Source organism: Camarhynchus parvulus, chromosome 19, assembly GCF_901933205.1.
Source record: "Camarhynchus parvulus chromosome 19, STF_HiC, whole genome shotgun sequence".
NCBI lineage: Eukaryota > Metazoa > Chordata > Aves > Passeriformes > Thraupidae > Camarhynchus > Camarhynchus parvulus.
Window position 1 is genome coordinate 7,731,428 of NC_044589.1, and position 19,803 is coordinate 7,751,230.

The following is a 19,803-nucleotide window of genomic DNA, read 5'->3' on the forward strand; positions in this document are numbered from 1 at the left end:
TCCCTTTTGTGGGATAAAATATATTTAGCCTTGCTGGATTTGTAGTTACTATTCCTTCTTTGTGTTTTACGTGGCAGTTAACCCTCTCCTTTGGTGGCTGTTTACAGCTGGGAGCAGGATGACAAGAATGGTGCTCTTTGTTCTGCAGAAAGCAGGGAGCTGTGCCAGGTATCCTGTGTCTGTTTCCCAAACTAAGGTAACCTCCTGGGGCAATCCCAGTACCAGGAGAGAGGGAACAGCAGCATTCTTTAACATGGCTGCTCACTGCCAATCTTTTCAGAGAATGGAATCAGCTGATTAATTTTATTGAGAATTTATTGCAAGCAAAAGGTGCCAGGCTGGATGCTCTGGTGCCTGGGAAAGGCCCCTCACAGTAAACCCTCACACCAGGATGTGTTTGTGCTCTTCGTCATTCCTGCAAGTTGATTGCTTGTATCTGCAAGAGGATTACTGCCCACTGCAATACAACTTCTGGCCTCTTTCCTTGGATGCCAACAAGAAGATTAATTAGAACTGGGCTAAAAATCTATTAGTATTCAAGGGAGAGATATCTTTCCTGTGCTGTCTCATCTCTTATTCCACCCCAATCCATTACATGTTGTGCTCAGGGTCCTCATGCAGCTTCTGCTGTTCTGTGCCCTCTGTACCTGCAGGGAGATGAGGAAGGACTTACTGTCTCCATCCTCATACTCCTTATTCCAGGAGAATGTGTGAGCCCTGGCAGGAGCAGTTTGGAGCCAGCACAGGATGTTGGACACAGGACACCCTCAGCACCCCTCCTACAGTGGCTCACTGTGGGGCCACCACCAGCTCGCTCACAGGTGCTCTCTGCTTCCACAGCAGCTCTAAGACTGAAGTTATTTCCAGCCACACTTGGCAGTTGGACTTTCCCAGTGATCTGTATAAACCAGAAGTGTCTTGGGAGGTTTCCCAGTTGCACCATTCTGCTTTTGGTGTTTACAGCTACAGTAACCAACTTCTGACATTTATCCCCAGCTGGTGCTCTGGTTGCTGAGCTGGTGCCTGTTTGCACATGGGGCCTTCTGATAAGGCAGGCATTTGACCTTTCTATTCTTAACCCATTAACATTTAGAAGAGTTGCTCTCCTCACCTCTGGGGCTGTGTTCCTCCCCCAACCCCCCTGTTCCTGCCAGATAAGATTACTCCTGGGTTATGTATTGATCTAAAAGCAGAGTGCCAAATGCAGCCCACACCAGTTCAAGGGCAAACACTGAACTCACTGAGTCCCCATGCTCAGCTCACTGTGGGAAGGAGGTGACCAGAGGCTCTTTTTGCCCTCTCAGCAGAACCTGGGGACAAGCACAGGGCTCTCAGTTCTTTTCTGTGCCATTAAACCAGCAGCAGCAGGACCAGCCCAGTTTGCTGAGGCTGCACCTTGGTGCTCTTCCCTCTTCTCCCTCTGCCTGTGGACAGAGAAATGGGTTGGAGGGGTCCTTCACACACTCATTATTATTACAGGATTATCACACGCTCATTTGCTGGAGGCAGAGTATTCAGGAGTCTGAGTGTGCAGGTGAGAGCCAGGCTTTGTTTGAAGCCAAGCCCAGCCCAAGGAGTGCTGCCCTGCATCCCCTCAGCTGTGCATGTGTTTCCCAGTTTTTGAATATCAGACAGGAGTAAGGAGCTGTTATTGCCTCTTCAGGTGTTGTTTGAGATTCTCTTGTTCTAGTTCAATATCTTGGTGTAAAATACTTGGAAAACTGCCACCGGAATGATGAAAGAAGTGGAAACCAGGCCTAATAATGGATGTTTCAAATGCTTGAGCTGTTTGCTTTATCCATGAGATGACTTGAGGACCAACAGCAGGAAGAGATTTGGTGGGTGGGGTCTGTTGAGCTGTTCCACACATGTTGTATGAGAATAATGACCATAGTGGTCCTGCTGGCTTTAAAAGTCTATGGCACTGATAATAACTACACTCAGTCACAAGAATTAATTAGCTGACAAGCCTGCTTTTGCCCTGTAAAACCAAAAGCCACTGGAGCAGCATGGATCAAAATTTATTGCAATTATTAATATTTTATTATGCTAAATTAAATGCTTTAAAATAAAACATTGTGATTTAATGTGCATTTATGACCATCTGTTCTAAGAACTAAGATTCATGTATTCTTAACATGATAACTTACATGAAATTTAAGAGGCAGGCACTGTGCTTTTTCCTGCCACTGTTTAAGAGAAAGTAAAACCACAGAATGGATGGAACCTTCTCTCTTAGCTCTAGACTATTTTAGAGTGAGAGACTCCTTTAGAGTTGTCTTATCAGACACTCAGTAATTCAGAGTTGAGAAGCTCATTCAAAACTGAAGGAGGAAATCCTTTTTCATCTTGTGGTCTGTGAATAAAAATAGATGTGAAAGTCTGTTCTACTAATTTTTTAGATGCCTCAACAGCATGTGTGATCCAAAACCAGCTGCTTTATCTCCTTAACTACAGTTAATATTATCTTTGTTTACTGCATGTGTTAGTTTTTAATACTGTGTTTTGATAAGCTTTTCCATTATTTCTAAAAATTCTGATATAATTTACCCAGTTGTTTGGAAACAATTATAAAATACTGTTATGATTTGGAGCTCCAGCTTCCATCTCAACTCAAAATTGCACAAACCATGACTAAAAGTTAATTTAGTGAGGAGAAATGCATCACTCCATCCCCATTAATACAACAAACTGGAGAAATTAAATTTTATCCTTAGAGAGAGAGTTGTTTTAGAAAGAACTAAATCACTTATTTAGTGAGTGGGTTGACACCCACCTGTCCTGGGCTGCAGGAAGAGGTGGGCAGGAATTTTGATGGCTTGGCCCTCACCACAGCCTGGTTTGAATTTTCTGTGTGGCACTGTCACTGTTGTGGTGTCCCCAACACCCCCTGGCCCTTGGAGCAGCTGAACTGGCAGGGACAGGGCCCAAGCTTGGGAATGCTCCTGCCAATTCTTTGAGTCCAGTTTTACAGGCCTATTTTCCCTTTTTTTCTTCCTATTTCAGATGTTCCATGAAGTAAATTTTATATCAGTGACTCAGAGCAAAAGAAAATTTCAGATTTTTATGATAAAATATTAGATGTCTGGGCAAGCCTTCAACTGAAAATGGGGTTTTTTGGCTTATCCAGTGTACTGTGCTTGCTGAGATGGGAGTGTGTAAGCCTCTAGTTATGATTAAAACACCAAAAGCATAAATGTAGGAAGCAATAAAGTATTATGTAGGAGAAGATTCATCATTTTTGTGACTTTGTTTAAAGAAAGCCCAGATGTGGGAGCAGATACCTACTGAATCAATCATTTTCTAAGCCAGAAAATGAAATGATGACCAGAAAATTAATTAAAAAGAAAGAGTATTAAGAGGTATTAGGAAAATAAACCTGCAGAATTTAATGTTTAAACACTGTTGCCCAAGGTCTTAAGGTGATCTGCATGAACAGTAATTGTAATTTATTTGGGGATGTTTAACCCTCAGGATGTGCATTCAGGAGATTGGTCAGGGTTTCAAGGACTGGATTGCTCCAGTTTGCTTCTGCTGCAGAGTTTGTGTCAGGAAACAGAATTTCTGCCTTTGACTGCAGCTCTGCCAGGGTTTTCCTGAGGGTATGGGATGGGTGAGGGTGTGGGAGGATGAAGATGTGGGATGGGTGAAGATATGGGGAGGATGAAGGTGTGGAGAGGATGAAGATGTGGGGAGGGTGAAGATGTGGGGAGGATGAAGATGTGGGATGGATGAAGATGTGGGATGGGTGAGGGTGGGAGCTGCTCAGTGCTGATGCAGCAAGACTGCTTTTCTCACAAGAGCTAATAATGCCATTAGAGTGTAGATCTCTGCACCTTCCTTCTTTGTGAGCTTTATACATATTCTGTGTGGTCTTGTGTGTCTGAGACATGCTCAGAAAATGTTCATTTTTATGTTATGTCAGCAACAGGTGACCAGAGAAGTGAAATTCTTCAGAATACTTGGACTTGCAGAACAGCACCAGGGTCAAGGTATTTCCTAAGAGCTCAATAGAATCTCCTTTAGTAATACCTAATAAACTTCCCTGGCTTCCTGGCCTATTTCCAGTCCTTGTCCTTAGCCCTAATCCGTGTCAGAAGTTGTGTTTCCATTTTGACTCAGGGATTGCCCAGCAGGACATTTGTCTCAGCACGCAGGGACAGCTGTGTTGACAGTCTCAGTGGCCTCGGGGCATTACAGGCTCTCTGTAATCAGATGAGACCTGAACATGCTTCAGTGCCTTCCAGTGAACTGAAACAACCTTGCTCTGCTTGGGGTGATGAAGGAAGTGACCACATTTAGGGGTTTGGCTGTTGTTTTGTGAGACCTTCTAGAGGATATATGGACTGCAAAACCAAGTGAAGGTCCAGGAGTCAGTGAACTGCAGCAGTTCATCAGGCAGCATGAAAAAAGGATGGTTTGATGTTGGAGAAATAAGTACAAGAAATGCAGAGGATTCAAAGTTAACTTGTAATTATGTTGAGTAATTTTTTATATCTGTCCCCTAGATCCCTATCTAGTGTTAACCATTGTACATAGCCATTTTCCAAAATGTTTCTTTTTCTTCCCTTGTACTGTGTGGCAGAGATAAATATGCAACTCTTTCTATTTGAGGAATCCTAGGAGTTATTGGCAACAACAATAGGTAAAAGACAGAAATGGCATTTTTCAACTGCTGGCACACCATTTAACATGCACTTTGCGTAGCATAACAATGACCAAATAAATCCCTGTTGAACACTGGCCAAGAAAATCCATCAGCATGTTTTATTCATGTGGTGTGACAGTGCAGTTAAGTCTGTATTGATTCTGTTTATTTCAATTTAGAGAACATCTCCACTGAGCATTCCATGTAATTATTATACAGACAAGGAGCAACGTCTAGAGCTGACAGCCAAGTGTATAAATACAAATCTTTTGCAAAACATTCTGTCATGCTGCTTCTGCAAGGAGAACAGGTCAGACTTAAACAGAAGCAGATTCTGCTGTCAAAATTTTTGCTGAAATTGCCTTTCCTCCAGTTCTGTTATGATTATATCAGGGCACCATTTGTTTTAGTCTCCCAGATGATCTCCACAGCTGCATTACTGTACAGAGAGAGAGAGAACCAGGGCTTAAACACTCTGAGTGGGTAAAACATGCACTTTACATTGTAACTAATGGTAAAATCCTCTATATTGACACAGTGTAAATAGGAGTTTATAACCTGCTGCTTCTTGAGCCCCCAGGGAGTGTGTGGGTGTGAACTGATACAGAGCCATGGTACAGAGTGCACTGAGTGCTGCAGGTGACTTGGTTGTCCCAGGGAGGTGCACAATCAGAATTGGTTGAATGCTGAGGCAGGCCAAAGGTTGTGAACGTGAGGCAGGAGCTTGAGGAAGTCCATTCAGGGAGGGAACCTACAGTAATTAGCTCTCCGCTTGTTGCAGTTGTTTCCTTCTTAGGATGATTAAGTCACACTGATCTGGTCAGCCCAGGTCAGCCACAACGTAACCAAGACAACCAAGTAAACTGGCCACTGCCCTTGGGGCTTGCACAGCCCCTGAAGTGGCTCACAGATCCCTGCCACAGCTTTGCCCTGATGCTGGAAAGGTGAGGTGGTGGGACAGAACCTCAGTTCCTTGTACAAACAAACTCTCATACAGCTGGACTGTTGTTCAGGCTCCTCAGCAATGGGTGAGATACTCAAAACTGAACTGGACACACTCCATCCATGACAGTGCCCCATTGAAACATCCCTGTGTAACAGTCCCAGTTCCTGCCTGCCAAGAATTTGCTCAACATCTACTGTTAGACTGGAAGGGGTGGGGGAAGGAGAGCCCTTGCTATCATTAAAAAGGAAAAAGAAAAAAAAGTCTAATCAAATAAATCCCTGTAGTTCATTTCCTCTTACGAGCTCTGTGCTCTGTAATTATATTACCAAAGAAGTCTTTCTTCTCTGAGTTCACGTGAAACCTTAATGGTTTTATTCCCCTTGGCCCCAGTTCAATCAGCATACATAAAATGACAAAGTTTTTCAGTTCCAGTATAAAATTGAATTGGAGGTGGTGGGTGTGGTACTTCAGATTAGAGCAAACTATTAAAAAGAATCAATTCCTTAAAGGACACTTGCTAGGTTGGGAGTACATTTAACATAACCCCACTACCAAGTAGGAATTCTATTTAAGAGAACCCAGCCCCACCAACAAAGAGTGCCAGCAATGCAGAATGCCCAACACACAGCAACTGTGAATAGACTATGTTCTGTTAGCAGGTAAGTGGTGCTGGCAAATGGTTAAACACTTTCAGGTATTTTCATATAATGAGTAGAAGAGTGTAAAAGATACTCAGTATCTCAAAGAATTCAATGAATATTACTTGTTTGCTCATAGAGTTTTATTGTTGCTGTTGGTGATACTGAAGCCAATTTTGAAGGCTTTAGATCATTTGTTCTGAAGGAAATGCTGTTCAGGTGATGCAACACCAGCTTTTTAAAAAGGAGAAAACGGAACTTGATGAAACAAATAGGAAGTCAATGTTTTCATTTGTTGCACATCCACCTTTTTTCTAATGTGCACAAGATTAGCAAATGTGGGTGGTGTTTTATGATTTCAGTTTTATTGCATCAGGAGAAGGAAAATGAACTCTTTGCTGGACATCATTGAGCATCTTTTGCCTCTTGTAGCTTCTTAAATCCATTTTAGTTAAAATGAAAAAAGTATTTTTACTGCAGTGCAGGGAACTGAAATACCTTTTTAGCAACTGAAATGGTATTTGGGGTGAATATTTTGTTACCTGATCCTTCTGTCCCAAGTGAAGCATTAAATGGAAACATTTTGATTACAGTTCCATGCCAAGTCATGCCCCCTCTTCTAACCAGTCACATATTAACTCAATCTCATTGTAGACTCCTTGAACAGTAATTTCACGGTTTCTCATTTCAGTGTTGCAGTCTGTTTCTCTGCAATTGCCATTTGCAGTGACATAATTCATTTCACATCCTGCCTTCCATGCACATCCATTCTACATTCTTTATATTGACTGTAAGCATAACAAATCTTGTCTGAGTTCCATGCCATTTTCTCATCTTTAATTGTTAATAATTAACTGAATTTTGTTAAATGTAGAAGTTCTCAGTCTCCTTTAAGATGAAGGATGGATGTTTTCCTATCAATCAGTTTTTAAATCTGAGCACTGAAAAGTCTGACAAACAATGCTTGAAAGAAGCAAATTTTGTTCCTATTTTGGGGTACAAAATGGCAGGTGATAAAAGGAGGCAATTCAGAATTGAAGTTGGTTGAATTCTTCATTAAGTCCATTCTACTTCTTGTCATTACATTTCATCAGCAAGATTTAAACCCTTCATTTTGGAGAAGGGTCACATCTGTAATAAATTATGGTCTCCATTATTTAAACAGTAGCATTGTTATAAATATTTTCTTCCTGTATTTCTGTCTCATAAGCCAAATACTCAGCATTTCTCTTTTTTTTTGTAAGTAGCCACACGATGGGCTGCCAAGGCTGGTTTATCATTTGCCTTGGGAAAGGCACTGTATAATATTGCAGGATAAAAACATTTGCAGGCAGAGGTTTGACCTGTGGGGGAGAGAGGTGAGGGCTTTGCAGGATTGGTGCCAAGAGACTGAGGCTTGGAGGAGAACTCCCACAGCTGCTGTCACCAGTGAGGGTCTGAGAGCTGCAGCAGCCTCTTCCTGCAGAAATGAGACTGAGCCTCTGATTTAAACTGAAATTTGGGAGTGTCAAGATTTTTAGCCAGACCTAACAAATTTCCTTTCTCTTTTTTCTAATGCAACTTTTATATTTGGATGTAGGGATAACTGGATGAACATGTGAAAGACAGTTCTGGTGTCAAGGCACTGCTTTTCAGAGCTGTATCTGCAGGGCCCATTCTTGTGACAAGGAACTTGTCATCATAGCAAAGAAAAGAAATCCACACAACCTCTTACTGAGAGTAGCAAGGTTTTACTGGATAATACAATATTTTAGGACAAGACATGAGTTTTTTCCTAAAAGGAAGAGCAGCCAAGATTATTGACACAAGGAGTCATCCAGGGCTGTGTCATGCAGAGCACAATTAGGTGATGCAGAGGTCACACTTTGTCCCCTGGCAAGTTCTGGGGATATGTTTAAGCAGCTCGTTTGATGTTGGTGGTAATGGTGGATCATTTGCAACTGTAAATGTGTTTTCTGCTCAGTCCAAGTGACTAGGAGTACAGGAGGCTCTGCAGAGCACTGCGAGAGGCCCTGTTGAGGATTGGGTTGTTGTTTGCCCCAGGCAGTGCAGGATATTCCTGGAGTGTGTGTGGGTGCTGCAGCCAGGCTCAGGGCTCTGCCCCTGACTCAGCTCTGCTGCCTCGGGCTCTCCAGGGAGAGTTACCTGAGCTCTTAATTCTCTCATTAGAAAATGTGGAGGTTATTATTCACTCACTTCCCCATACCAGCCTCACAGGGGTGTGAGTTAATGAACATCTGTTAACCTGTGGAAATAAATGCTGTGGAAGTGCCGGAGCAATGGCAGCACTCACACAGCGCCTTGGGAATCTGCAGCTTTTTCCTTCGGGATTGTGCTGTAAGACTGAATCACCATTTTAGCAAGGCACCTGTGGAGCACAGCATCCCTATCTTTAAATCCTCCTCTGTGCCCTGGTGAATGCTCCCTAGCCAGGGCTGGGACAGTTCTGTGCCACTCTGGGAGCTCTGTGCAACCTCGTGTAACCCAGGTACGTGCAGCTCTTGACGAGTGCCCAGCTCCAGTTCATTATCCTCGCTCATCTGCCACTCATTAAGGAAAGAAAAAAGATACTGTTGTCTGCAAAAATCGGATTTGTTACCCGGTGTGCAGCAAGCCAATAATGGCACACTCGAGACAGACATTGATTATTTATTTCAGAGCTGCCAAGCCTGGGTGTGCCAGGTGAACTCCACAAATCAACCAACAGAACTTTTTACTATTTATACATTTTAGCAAGCAAAGGGATTTTTACATATTCCACACTTTGCAACAATGCAGTTCCCTTCTTTAAAGCTTCATGATGTTAGGAAATTTAATCCACAAACACCAGAGGTTTATGTTCAAAAAGGAGACAGAGGAGTCCTTTTTGGCTTTATTCGAATAAAAGGAGAGGCCATGGGGCATTCCCCTGGGATCTCTCAAATTTTTGGAGGACGCAGCCTCCTTTTTATCCCAATTGCCCAGCCACATTTCCCTTCTCTCTTTCCCCATTGGCTGAGGTACTTGAGAGGTTCAGACTCCCCAGTATGCCTGATACCAAAGATTCCCCTCTAATGTACAACCCTCCCTTTTAATTTTTAATTCTTACAGAATTTAGGGGTTTTTCTTTCCCATTGTTTCTTTCATCTTGCAATGTCTAATTTCATTTATCAGCAAACCTAAAATTTATTTGTAAAAACAAATATCTTTTTCCATTCATCAATCAGTGGAATCCTTCCCATTATTTCTTTTATCTCCCAGTGCTGGTTTTATCCACCAGCAGACCCACTGTAGCCATGATATTTTATGAAAAATCCTTTCCTTAGGATTTTTCCTCCTGAGAAGCTGAGAGGCCTCAGGAACAAAATGTAAACAATGATTATCTGCTGCTGTGGAATGCAAAAGGTGGATCTGTGATTGGTCTCATGTGGTTGTTTCTAATTAATGGCCAATCACAGTCCAGCTGTCCAGACCGTCTCAGTCAGTCACAAGCCTTTGTTATGATTTCTTTTTCTATTCCTTGCTAGTCTTCTGATTAAATCCTTTCTTCTATTCTAACTGCAGTTTTGCCTACACAGTGTGGTGTGTTTGTCGTTCCAAGAGCAGATTTAATATTAAGGTTGTGCTGAAGGGTCACCAGGTTTATTTGGCATATGAAGGTTGTGGCATTTCAGTCATTTGCCTCTGAAAGATTTTGCTGGCTGCTGTGAGAGCCTTTTTGTTCCTTCCCCTTGGGTTTGTACCTTTTCCACGGTGAGGTGCTGGGCATGTTAGGATGCATGTGTGACCTTTTGTGTGGCAGAACTGCAGAGCAAACCTAGCTTAGAACAACAGGGTATTAATGCCTTCTACCTGTGCTCTTACAGCTCTTCTGCCAGGATAGTGAGACCATTCTTTTAGTATAGTTTTAATATAATATATATCATAAAATAATAAATCAAGCCTTCTGAAACATGGAGTCGACATTCTCATCTCTTCCCTCATCCTAAGGCCCCTGCGAACACCATCGCAGACCCACAGCTTGTTTGGAAAGACAAATCCGCTATTCCTCACTGATTTCTCTCTCCCCTCGCTGGATGCTCAGTGTGCATGGCGTGAGGACCAAGCCCCACTCGCTGCCCGGTGCCCTTCCCTTCTCCGGGGCTCAAGATCGAATGGCTGCCAGCCTTTGGCAGTGCTGGCCGGTCCTGGAAACCCGGCTGGTGCTGGGGCGGCTGCCAGGAGCCTCCCTTGGCCGTGATGTGAGCAGTGTAAACACCCGGCCGGCGAGTGGGGCAGAGTTCAGAGCCTGCGGCGGGGTTACTGCCGAGCGCCCGCGTTGCCATAGCGAGCATTGCATAACGCTGGCAGCGGCCCCGGCCGCAAAGGGCCCCGCGTTCCTTCTGCTCGGTTTGTTCATTGTTGCCCAGGCCCGCTTTGCTGTCGCAAATGGAGTTCCAGGCATAGTTCCTGGCCGGGCTGCTGTGGGAGGTTTCAGAGGGAGCAGGGAGAGAGGAGATTGCTGATGGAGCTCTGGTACTGGGGCGCTCTCAGTGCCTGCAGGAGACACTTGTTTCTGTCTGCATGAGCAGAGACTTTGCATGCCGGTAAAGTTTGTGGGAGTATGAGAGGTGTTTAACTTCCTGATACATTGTCTTCTAAAAGGAAGTGATTTAGTGTAGGACTCAAATTTGAAATTTCCCAGATAGCCCAGGGCATCAGAACATCAGCATTATGTGGATACAGCATGACTGCAAGAATTAATGCTCCCATATCATTGCATTGATCACATGGATTGCAGGAGATGGGAGTTGGTGGGAGGCTGAGAAGTCAGGAAACTTTTTTTGGATAGAATTGGTAGAGGGAAGTTGGAACGTTGCAACATGGGAAGCTGCATTTGGAATCAGGCCATCATCCTCTGGAGAGCTCTGCTGAAGTTGCATCTGCATTTACATAAGTTTTGGCATGAGAAATCAATGTCCATGAAGTGACTATTCTGTGCTTTCCCTTTCCAGATGATTAATTAAAGTGGCTGAGGGATTGATTTGGCTACAAGCTGTCTCCTGAGGTTTCTGACTGTAGTATTTTTCGTTATGTGGGATAGACCAAGGTCTATCTCTTTGGCTGGAGTGATTGTGTTTTTGGCTCTCCTGCTTTTTGAGGATTTGGCCATTGAGTCAGTAGCAAAGTCCTGTTTGACTTCCATGGGCCAGGATCAGAACTGCAGTTTTGCCTACACAGTGTGGTGTGTTTATCGTTCCAAGAGCAAACAGATTGAATATTAAGGTTGTGCTGAAGGGTCACCAGGTTTATTTGGCATATGAAGGTTGTGGCATTTCAGTCATTTGCCTCTGAAAGATTTTGCTGGCTGCTGTGAGAGCCTTTTTGTTCCTTCCCCTTGGGTTTGTACCTTTTCCACGGTGAGGTGCTGGGCATGTTAGGATGCATGTGTGACCTTTTGTGTGGCAGAACTGCAGAGCAAACCTAGCTTAGAACAACAGGGTATTAATGCCTTCTACCTGTGCTCTTACAGCTCTTCTGCCAGGACACTGAGACCTCCTGCCCCAGTCTGGAGCTGGAATCTGTCCTTGAGCCAGTGATGCCAGGACTTGTGTGAGCTGGACATGGCTTCTTGGTGAATGGCTTAACACACCCTGTCCCAGGCTCTGCCCCACTGAGCTGTTCCTTTCTTCAAGCATTTTACAAAACAAAATAAACTAAGGGAGGGGTGAAGTCCTGTGGTCTGCTCCTCAGAGACTCCTGGTTTTGCTGGCGATTTGTATTTCAGTTTAAAAACATCTGTGGTGATTGTGGGATTGCTGGGCTTTTTGTTCTCAGTCAGGGCAACTTAGACTGTCAGGGCCCAGAAGAATTCCGAGGCACTGTGGCAAAGCCAACAACAATAATGAGGAATGATCTGGGAGCTATTCTGGACATTCGTGATCACTTCATCTGGGCCTGGTGATGCTCATTCCTCACAGTGCTGATGGTGCTTTGGGCTGCCTCCTTCCCCTGTGACTGTCCAAAATACCAGAGTGACCAGAGACATCCCAAAGGGCACATAATGGAGCCCAGGGAGTTAGCAGAGACCAGTCCACCTTTTTGGGGATCAGGTCAGACTGTCCCTCCCCTGGGAGCTGCCACAGACAAGAGCAGATGGTTCTGAGAGTGTGCTCTGAAATTCCCAAAGGCCACCAGCTGCTGCAGTCCATGTCTGCTGTCCAGACTTTCCACTGAGCATTTCCATCCACCTTGCTGGCCTCAGGAAGGAGCTGAACTGAACTGAAATGCTGCTGCTTTGCCCAGGAGCTGTCCCTCCTCGAAGTGGTGTCCCTCATTGTGGGGTGACACCTACGTGACCAAAGCAAGGTGGCCAGGGGGTGACACACCCAGCCCCTGTCACGTGCTTTGGCAAACGGGGTCTCCATTGTTGGGATGACATTTGGCCCAGAGGTCTCTCAGCTTTCTTATCAGCTCTGGAGAGCCTGGGGAATTTGGAACTTTAAATATGACTGTGTTTTCTGCTAAAAAGGACAGGTTCCCAGGAGCATTCCTGGTATTTGCAGTAGAAATCAAAGCAGTTTGTGATTACTTGATTTGAGAGCCCATTCAGTGTTTGGCACCAGCCTCTAAGGAAGTCGTGACTGCTTGAAATGTTATCATTGTTGCAGAGCTTCTCGGCTCCAAATGGACAGAACTGTCCACAATACTCATAATTTTGGAGTTTTATGCAGCATTTCGTATATTTTGGGCTAGACCTTCAAGTCAAGGCCAAGATGTTGAACTTGATTCAATACCCCATGGGAAGACAGTACAAGGAGTAAAGGACAGGTCTGTGGGATTCCCAGTACCCAGGATTGCTGAGACACATCTTAGATTTCCATCTAGAAATCAGAGAACAAACTTTCTCTTTAGAAGGATCCCAAACTTCTTTACGTAGGGGTAAACATATAATTATTTCCATTTCACTGGTGTGAAGAGCAGAAGATAAAAATACTGTGACTAAATACCAGTTCAGAAATAATTGAGTTGAATTTTATTTCCTGTCTTACACAGCAGGGCCTGATGCCCTCTCCAAACTATTTTTTTAAAGTTCCTTTTTAAAATTAGCTTTAGCCATCATAGCTTCTATGTATTTCTGGTCTTGAAAGGAACCATCAATTGTTTTTGTTTGAAGACATTGAATATGAACTTGTTCCTGCAGAGCTTTGTGCTGTAATTTATCAACAAGGCGCTGAGGCACAGACGTCAAATGAATACCAGATTTCAAATTATGATAAGCAATTGTGTCATCCCTGTGAATAGACATCAGTCTCTGCTGAGAAATCATCAATAATTCATTAAAAAAAATAAATTAGTACAGGGCCATTTGGATAGGTCTTTGCAAACAACCAGTCCTGTGCTCTGTCATAATTCCTGTGAATTTAAAACTAAAGGATGCTTATTTTTTAAAGAGAAACACATGATTATGCCCAAGTCAAAAAAGTGTGTTCCCTCAGGACCTAATTACCCTTTGTCTTTGGGGAGGGATGGAGGAAGCTGGAGTGTCACCTGTCAAAACCATGAGTTTGGCTATGGCTCAGTGGGAACATGCAGAGCTCTCCCAGAGTATTTTACTGTTAATATTCCAGTCATTACATCTTCCCCACTTCCTTTACCCTCTACCTACACCAAACCCTAAGATTATTATTTCCAATCTTAAAATACAACTCTCAGAATAATCAGTATTTCTTTACTATGAGGAGAGGGAGGATGCTGCTGGTTTAAAAATTTCTTGAGCTTCCCTGTCGTAGGTGGCTTTTCATTTGACAGTTGGCATCCTGCTCCAGTCCATTTCTCTCCCAAATTGGAGGTTGTTACATTCCAATAAGCACACAGCATCTGTTCTCTGTAGAACATGATGTTGCAAGATGCTGATCATATATCTAAGTGGGCTATTTTCAGTTGAATCAGAGATGTACATGCAGCCTAACAGCAATAATTCCCTCCTGTCTGTAACTGCCCATTATAGGAAGAGGAATTTATAAATAGTTATAAAAGTCAGGATTTAGAGGCTGTGCTTCAAGACCTAGGGCTAGCCAGTCTTAGCTTATTTTAGCATAATCTCAAAAATAAAATTCTCTGCTCTACTTTGGAGAGCATGAAATTCTGTTTACACATTTTTTTCAATTACTTTGAAGCTCTGGTATAAAGGTCACTGATTGCCTCTAGTCATCACATGGCTTTTTCACTAATTGTGCACTCACCTCTTTTTGTTCTGTGGGATCTTTTGCTTCTTGATCCAGTTTCATTGCCCAGATGTTCATTTCATACAGTTATAACTTTATACAAAGGGCATCCTCTGTTCCAACAAACACTTTGTGGTCGTTGTTCCCAGCTGGGAGCCTCGTGCACAGCAGCTCACCTACTTCCACCATGAGCCCACTGACCTTTGGGCTGATTTAATGGAAAATCAGGCACTGGGGATAAGGAGAAGTTATGCCAAAAAGTTTCCTGGTCCCTAGCCTTGGACTGATTAAAGTTGAGCAGGATAAAAAGGCAATAAGAAATGGGAAAGCTCTTTCATGCTGACCCTTTTGGTGTGTAGTGGGATGGAAAATCACATGGGCACCTTGAAAGTTTGGTGCTGGTGTCTTGGAATGTGGAAATGGAGACGTTAACATCTCTCAGAAGTGACTCTATTGCCTGCTCCCTGTAAAAGCCACCCACAAAGGTTTCATGTCAGGGCAGAGAGGTCCCTGCTGTCCCCATGGGGTGACTCTGGGTAACCAGAGCCCCCAGGGCCTGGGGATTTCCCAGCTCACAGAGGGTCAGGTCTCAAGGTTATCCCACAGCCCATTTGCTGTTTGTGGAGCCACGTGGCCATCACACAGACCAGCTGCTGGGCTTAACTTAACCTTTAGAGCAGTCATGAGAGCTTAGTTCATGAGCAGAATAAATTACATGGAAGGCTTCAAGAGAGGATTGTCCATCTGAACACCCTGGCTGCTGCTGAAAGCTCTGTGGAAGGTGAGCAGTGGAAAATTGGACAGGGATTGAGCAGTCTATCATGTAAGGAGGGTATAACTTGGCAATATGTATCTGTGAAGGCTTTGAAATCTCTACCTTGGCCAAAAGTGACCTCCCAAATGACAGGAATCTGGTCATCTTGAGCACAAATGTTCCTAGAAAGATGAGCCTACAAAACTGTGCTGGCTGCTGGCAGGGCCAGCAGGGCTGGCAAAGTGCAGAGTGTTCCAGGCTGAGGTGGGAGAGCAGCTCCAGCCCAGGGCAGGCAGAGGAGAGCCCTGGAGAGGAGCTGGCACCAGGCAGAAATGATTGATGATGAGTTTGGACATTTCTCATTCTCAGCTGTGAGGCTGCAGGGCCAAACCTGCACAAGGTGGGGTGGTGCCTCATGCTGATGTGATTTGCTGTGGGCACTTGTAGCTCCCCACAAGGGAGCTCCAGGACATCCAGGACATTCACTGCCTCCTTCCTGGGCAAACCTTGGGAAGGGCAGCTGCACATGCCAGTGTCTGCTCTGCTCAGCTTGGCAGGGAGGTGGAGAAAACCAGAGGTCCTGTCTGGTTCTTGCCACCAGAGGAAGGTGCAGGATTTTGTTTTCTGAACATGATGTTTCCTGTGACTGCTGAAATCAGTGAGCAGAGACAGACCCTTCTCCACACTGCAGCATAATTCTCCATTTCCCTCTCTTGAGGCTGCAGATCCCCTGACACAGTTGTAAATTCCCTATACAGTGCACAGCGTGGGTTTCACTGCAAATTCCTGGGAAAACAACTCTTCTGGAGCCTTATTCCATTAAAAAATATTTTTTTCCTCCTATTCATCTCCCCATTTTCCCCTGCATCCAAGCAGCCACCTGCATTCGATATCAGACACGTGGAATCCCATAAACATCCCTTCCAGACCATAATAGTTTGATGGAAATATGGCCAAGTGCCCAAAGCCCTGTGCCCTTCCCACAGCCCCCTCCAGCAGCAGGACCTGCTGGTGCAGGATTTATGTCTTGGTGTGTGGCAGTGACTGACAGCAGCAACGAGGAGCTCTGTGGGGCAGAGGACAGGGAGGGGAACGGTGTCTCCTGGGACCAGCTCCAGTCTGCTCCAGGGAATGTGCTAATTTTCACTCCTCTATAGTCCTTTATCTCAGCCCTTCGACCTTGAGCTCAGAGGCATTATCAGCCTTAGCCAGAAAGGCAGCGTGCAGTTAACCACTGAAATGCTGAATGTTTCTCATACAAGGTCCTGAAGGTAAAAGCAATGAGTGCAGCTCATTTTAATAGTGCAGCACCTGGAGGGACTGTGCAGGTTTGGGCAGAACCTACTTATGATATTAGGGAAAATATTTTTTTCATGTATAATTTTGTGAGCGGTTTTTGAAGTTTGATGTCCCTCCAGAGTTCCCTGGGCTTGTGGAGACCTCGTGTAAGCCTGTCCTGTGTGCATGGCTGTGGATGAACTGGATTCTCTTCATCACTTTTTCATCCTTGTTGTACCCAATTACTGATATCCAGAGCACAGACAGAAAATTACTGCTCTCATGTTTTCCGTGGGTCCCTTACTATCATGGGAACATGTTTCCAACTTCATAAAGTATTATATGAACTCTTACCATGAAAGAAAAGTCACTTCGTGGAGCAGTCTAGATGAATGTATTTATTGCTGAATGAATGTAGTTCTGCTGACTTCCCTGGGTGCCTCTGGGTTTGCCAGTTAGCTGTGTGTGTGTTTTTGTGTTTGCAGAATGAGCTGGGAATGCTTCCATGGGCCATCGTGGCTATTAATGAGTTAGGAATGTGCTTCTGTGCATGTGTCTCTTGTTTGGCAAGATCAGCTTCTCTTCTGTACCTGACAAATATGATGCAAGAAGAATATTTCCTTATCCTTGCTGGCAGTAAGTGGTCTCTCTGTGACCAGCAGTAACTGGAAAGAAGCAGAATTTTGGGTAGAATATTCCTGCTCAATCAGTTCAGTGTTGATGGAGTTAATTTGCTCATGCCTTCAGATTGTTTTGTTTCCAGGGATTCTAAACCATTGCCTCCAGCTGTTCATTTCCATTGACGAGGATGATCTTTATCTGTCTAAACTAGTTAAAACCTGCTCCACTACCCAGCAGCCTTTTTGGAAACAGCCCAATAAAGCTGAGTGCAGTGGCTATGACACCAAAGCCTCCTGGACATCATAAATTCCAAGCCCTGCTTTTTTTTCCTGACCTCTCACTGTTGGAGTACCCTTCCTGTTTTAATGGGACTCTTCACTTCCTCCATTTAAGCCCTGTCCAAAAAGGGGAATGATATTTGCACTGCAAGTGATCAGTGGAAGAATCCCTGTTGGATAATTTGCTGCTTTAATATTATCAGGTTAAGGTTTGACAGACCTGGAAGGAATCATTCAAACAACTGAAGCACAGTCACACTTGCACTTGGACTCAGTGTGGCTGTTTCTTGAGATGTTTTAAGTGAATAATATTTAGAAATGTGCTCAGTTTAAGGCTTGTTGTGACATGCTGGGACTGGTCATATCTTCAATGTCACCTGGGCCACTTCCTCCTCAAGCAGGAGGTGTGAAAGTTTGTGTGAAAGATGCAGGTTTGTTAAGCTGATGAGGCAGCCACCAGATGCACCAGGGCATCCTCCCAGGGCTGAAATTCAGGTGTCTGGTGTCCATCAGGCAGAGGTGCTGTCTGTCCCAGAGGGAAATGCCAACAACACAAAACTTCCTGTTGCTAGAGGGGCCAGAGATGAAATGTGCAGCCTGGTGTAGGAACTCCTTCCCTTGTGCTGGGGTTTCTAATTCACATTATTTGGGCCTGAGTTGAACAGGAACACGTAACACAACTAAAAATCTAATGGTCTGTTTAGACATAAAGCTCTTCCTTCCACTCCATCTACTGTTAACAGCAGTGGGAAAATCTGTGGCCAGAAGGTCTCTCCTGAAGACCCAGGCTGAGGTTTATTTTGGGATGTGCCAAGGAGACTTTCCCTGCAGTTTGTTGCCGATGTCCCTGCAGCAGGGAGGGAGCAAGGCCTGAGCAGGGCTGGGATGTGGCTCCTGCTCTGCTGCAAACAGCTGGAGAGGTTCAGCTCCAGCCCCAGCTCTGTGGGAGAATGCTGTGCAGTCATTTTGCTGCTCAACCACCTCACAGTGATTATCAGACGTCCAGAGCAGGGAAAAGGTCTGAGAAAAAGGCCAGTTAAACATGTCATTATTGGGTTTTAGCAGCTGTGTGTTATCCTATTGTTACTAATAACCTTTGCAACTTTGTGAGCAATGTTTTCTTGGCATCATTCAAACATAATGACTGGGGGGTCACATTCAGCTCTCAGTTGTGTAAATATGGAATGTTCTCTTGGCTGTCTGGTGCTATTTTGCATTTGGCTCATGGTCCCTGCCCCTAGAGTCCTGCAATCCAAAATACCCAGGCAGGGAGTTCAGTCACAGTGTGCTCTGCATGCCAGCTGGGTATGCAGAGCACAAAATAAACACATGAACAGCTACTATCAAATCCAAGCCATATAATTACAACTCTGCTGTCCTCTGGTTGTGGTTAGTGGATTATTCCTGAATAAATGACAGCAGAAGTTTGCTTGGTACCTTCCCAATGTAATTCACCAGTAGATTGTGATTGGGAAGTCTTTCAGAAAAAAATGTTTTTAAAGGGATTTTAAATTTGATTGGGATAAATCAAGAAAAAGGATTTACAAAACAGATGTTGCTTGAAGTAAAGCAGTCACAAAGTCTGCCTTGATGGTAAGAGGAAAGGGAGACCTTGACAAATCCATGAGGAGGGTGTTGGAACTACTCTTTCAACCCTCCAGTATCCAAGCTTGTAAGACTCTTAAGCTGGTTTTATATGGTAAATAAATTTATCTTGATTTCGTTCTGTGATTAAGATGATCTCTCTGTTCCAGAGTGGTCTTTACAAAGTTCTCAGCAGTGAAGTGACTGATGGCCCTTCTCATTTCCAGGGATCTTCCTGATGATCCTGCTGTGGAGTGGGACACTCAGCTCCTGGCCACCCTTGTCCTGGAGCACATCAAAGCCAAGAACATCAACCTGGTAATGTGACACTTTCTGCAGCACTGGCAATTGCCACATTGCTCCTGAGCCAGTGTTCTGGGCTTTGCCTTTCCTTCTGGAAGCTTTCTTGGAGTCTCCAAGGTTAGGATGTATCTTCTCTCTCAGGAGAGCTTTCTTTGCTTCCCACTGAAAAATGAACAATGGAAGAATTTCACTTTTCTAACTCTTCAAATGGTTTCTGTATTTTAAAGTAACCATGTGATGGAGAGAGCCAAATTGGGCTTTAGACTTAGGTTTAGGCTTAGATTTGAAGCCCATTGGCAGATGTGTGTTAGAGAGGTTGATTAGCAGGGTTATAGTTCAGGACTGAAGGATATTAAACTGGGGAGATTTCCTGGCACTGGAATAGTTTGGGGGTTTTTTTCCCACAGAACAGGAATAAGGGCCTAAGCATGGAGAAGGTTGTGTTCTGTTCTTCTCTGTTGAACCCTGCTTTGATCAGGCATGGCACTGTCACACACTGATTAGCAGCAAAATCACCAAACTCTCAAAGCCTTTCAGCACTTCACAAAACAAGAAACCACATCTCCC

At 44.3% G+C, this 19,803-nt stretch overlaps 1 protein-coding gene across 1 annotated transcript in view; it reads left to right on the forward strand.

Moving 5' to 3' along the window:
* PIGL (phosphatidylinositol glycan anchor biosynthesis class L) overlaps window positions 1–19,803 on the forward strand; it is a 53,126-nt gene that overhangs the window by 14,594 nt on the left and 18,729 nt on the right. Inside the window, exon 3 of the mRNA XM_030962843.1 lies at window positions 19,161–19,251. Coding sequence (XP_030818703.1) covers window positions 19,161–19,251 — 91 coding nt within the window. The remainder of the gene's footprint in view (window positions 1–19,160; window positions 19,252–19,803) is intronic.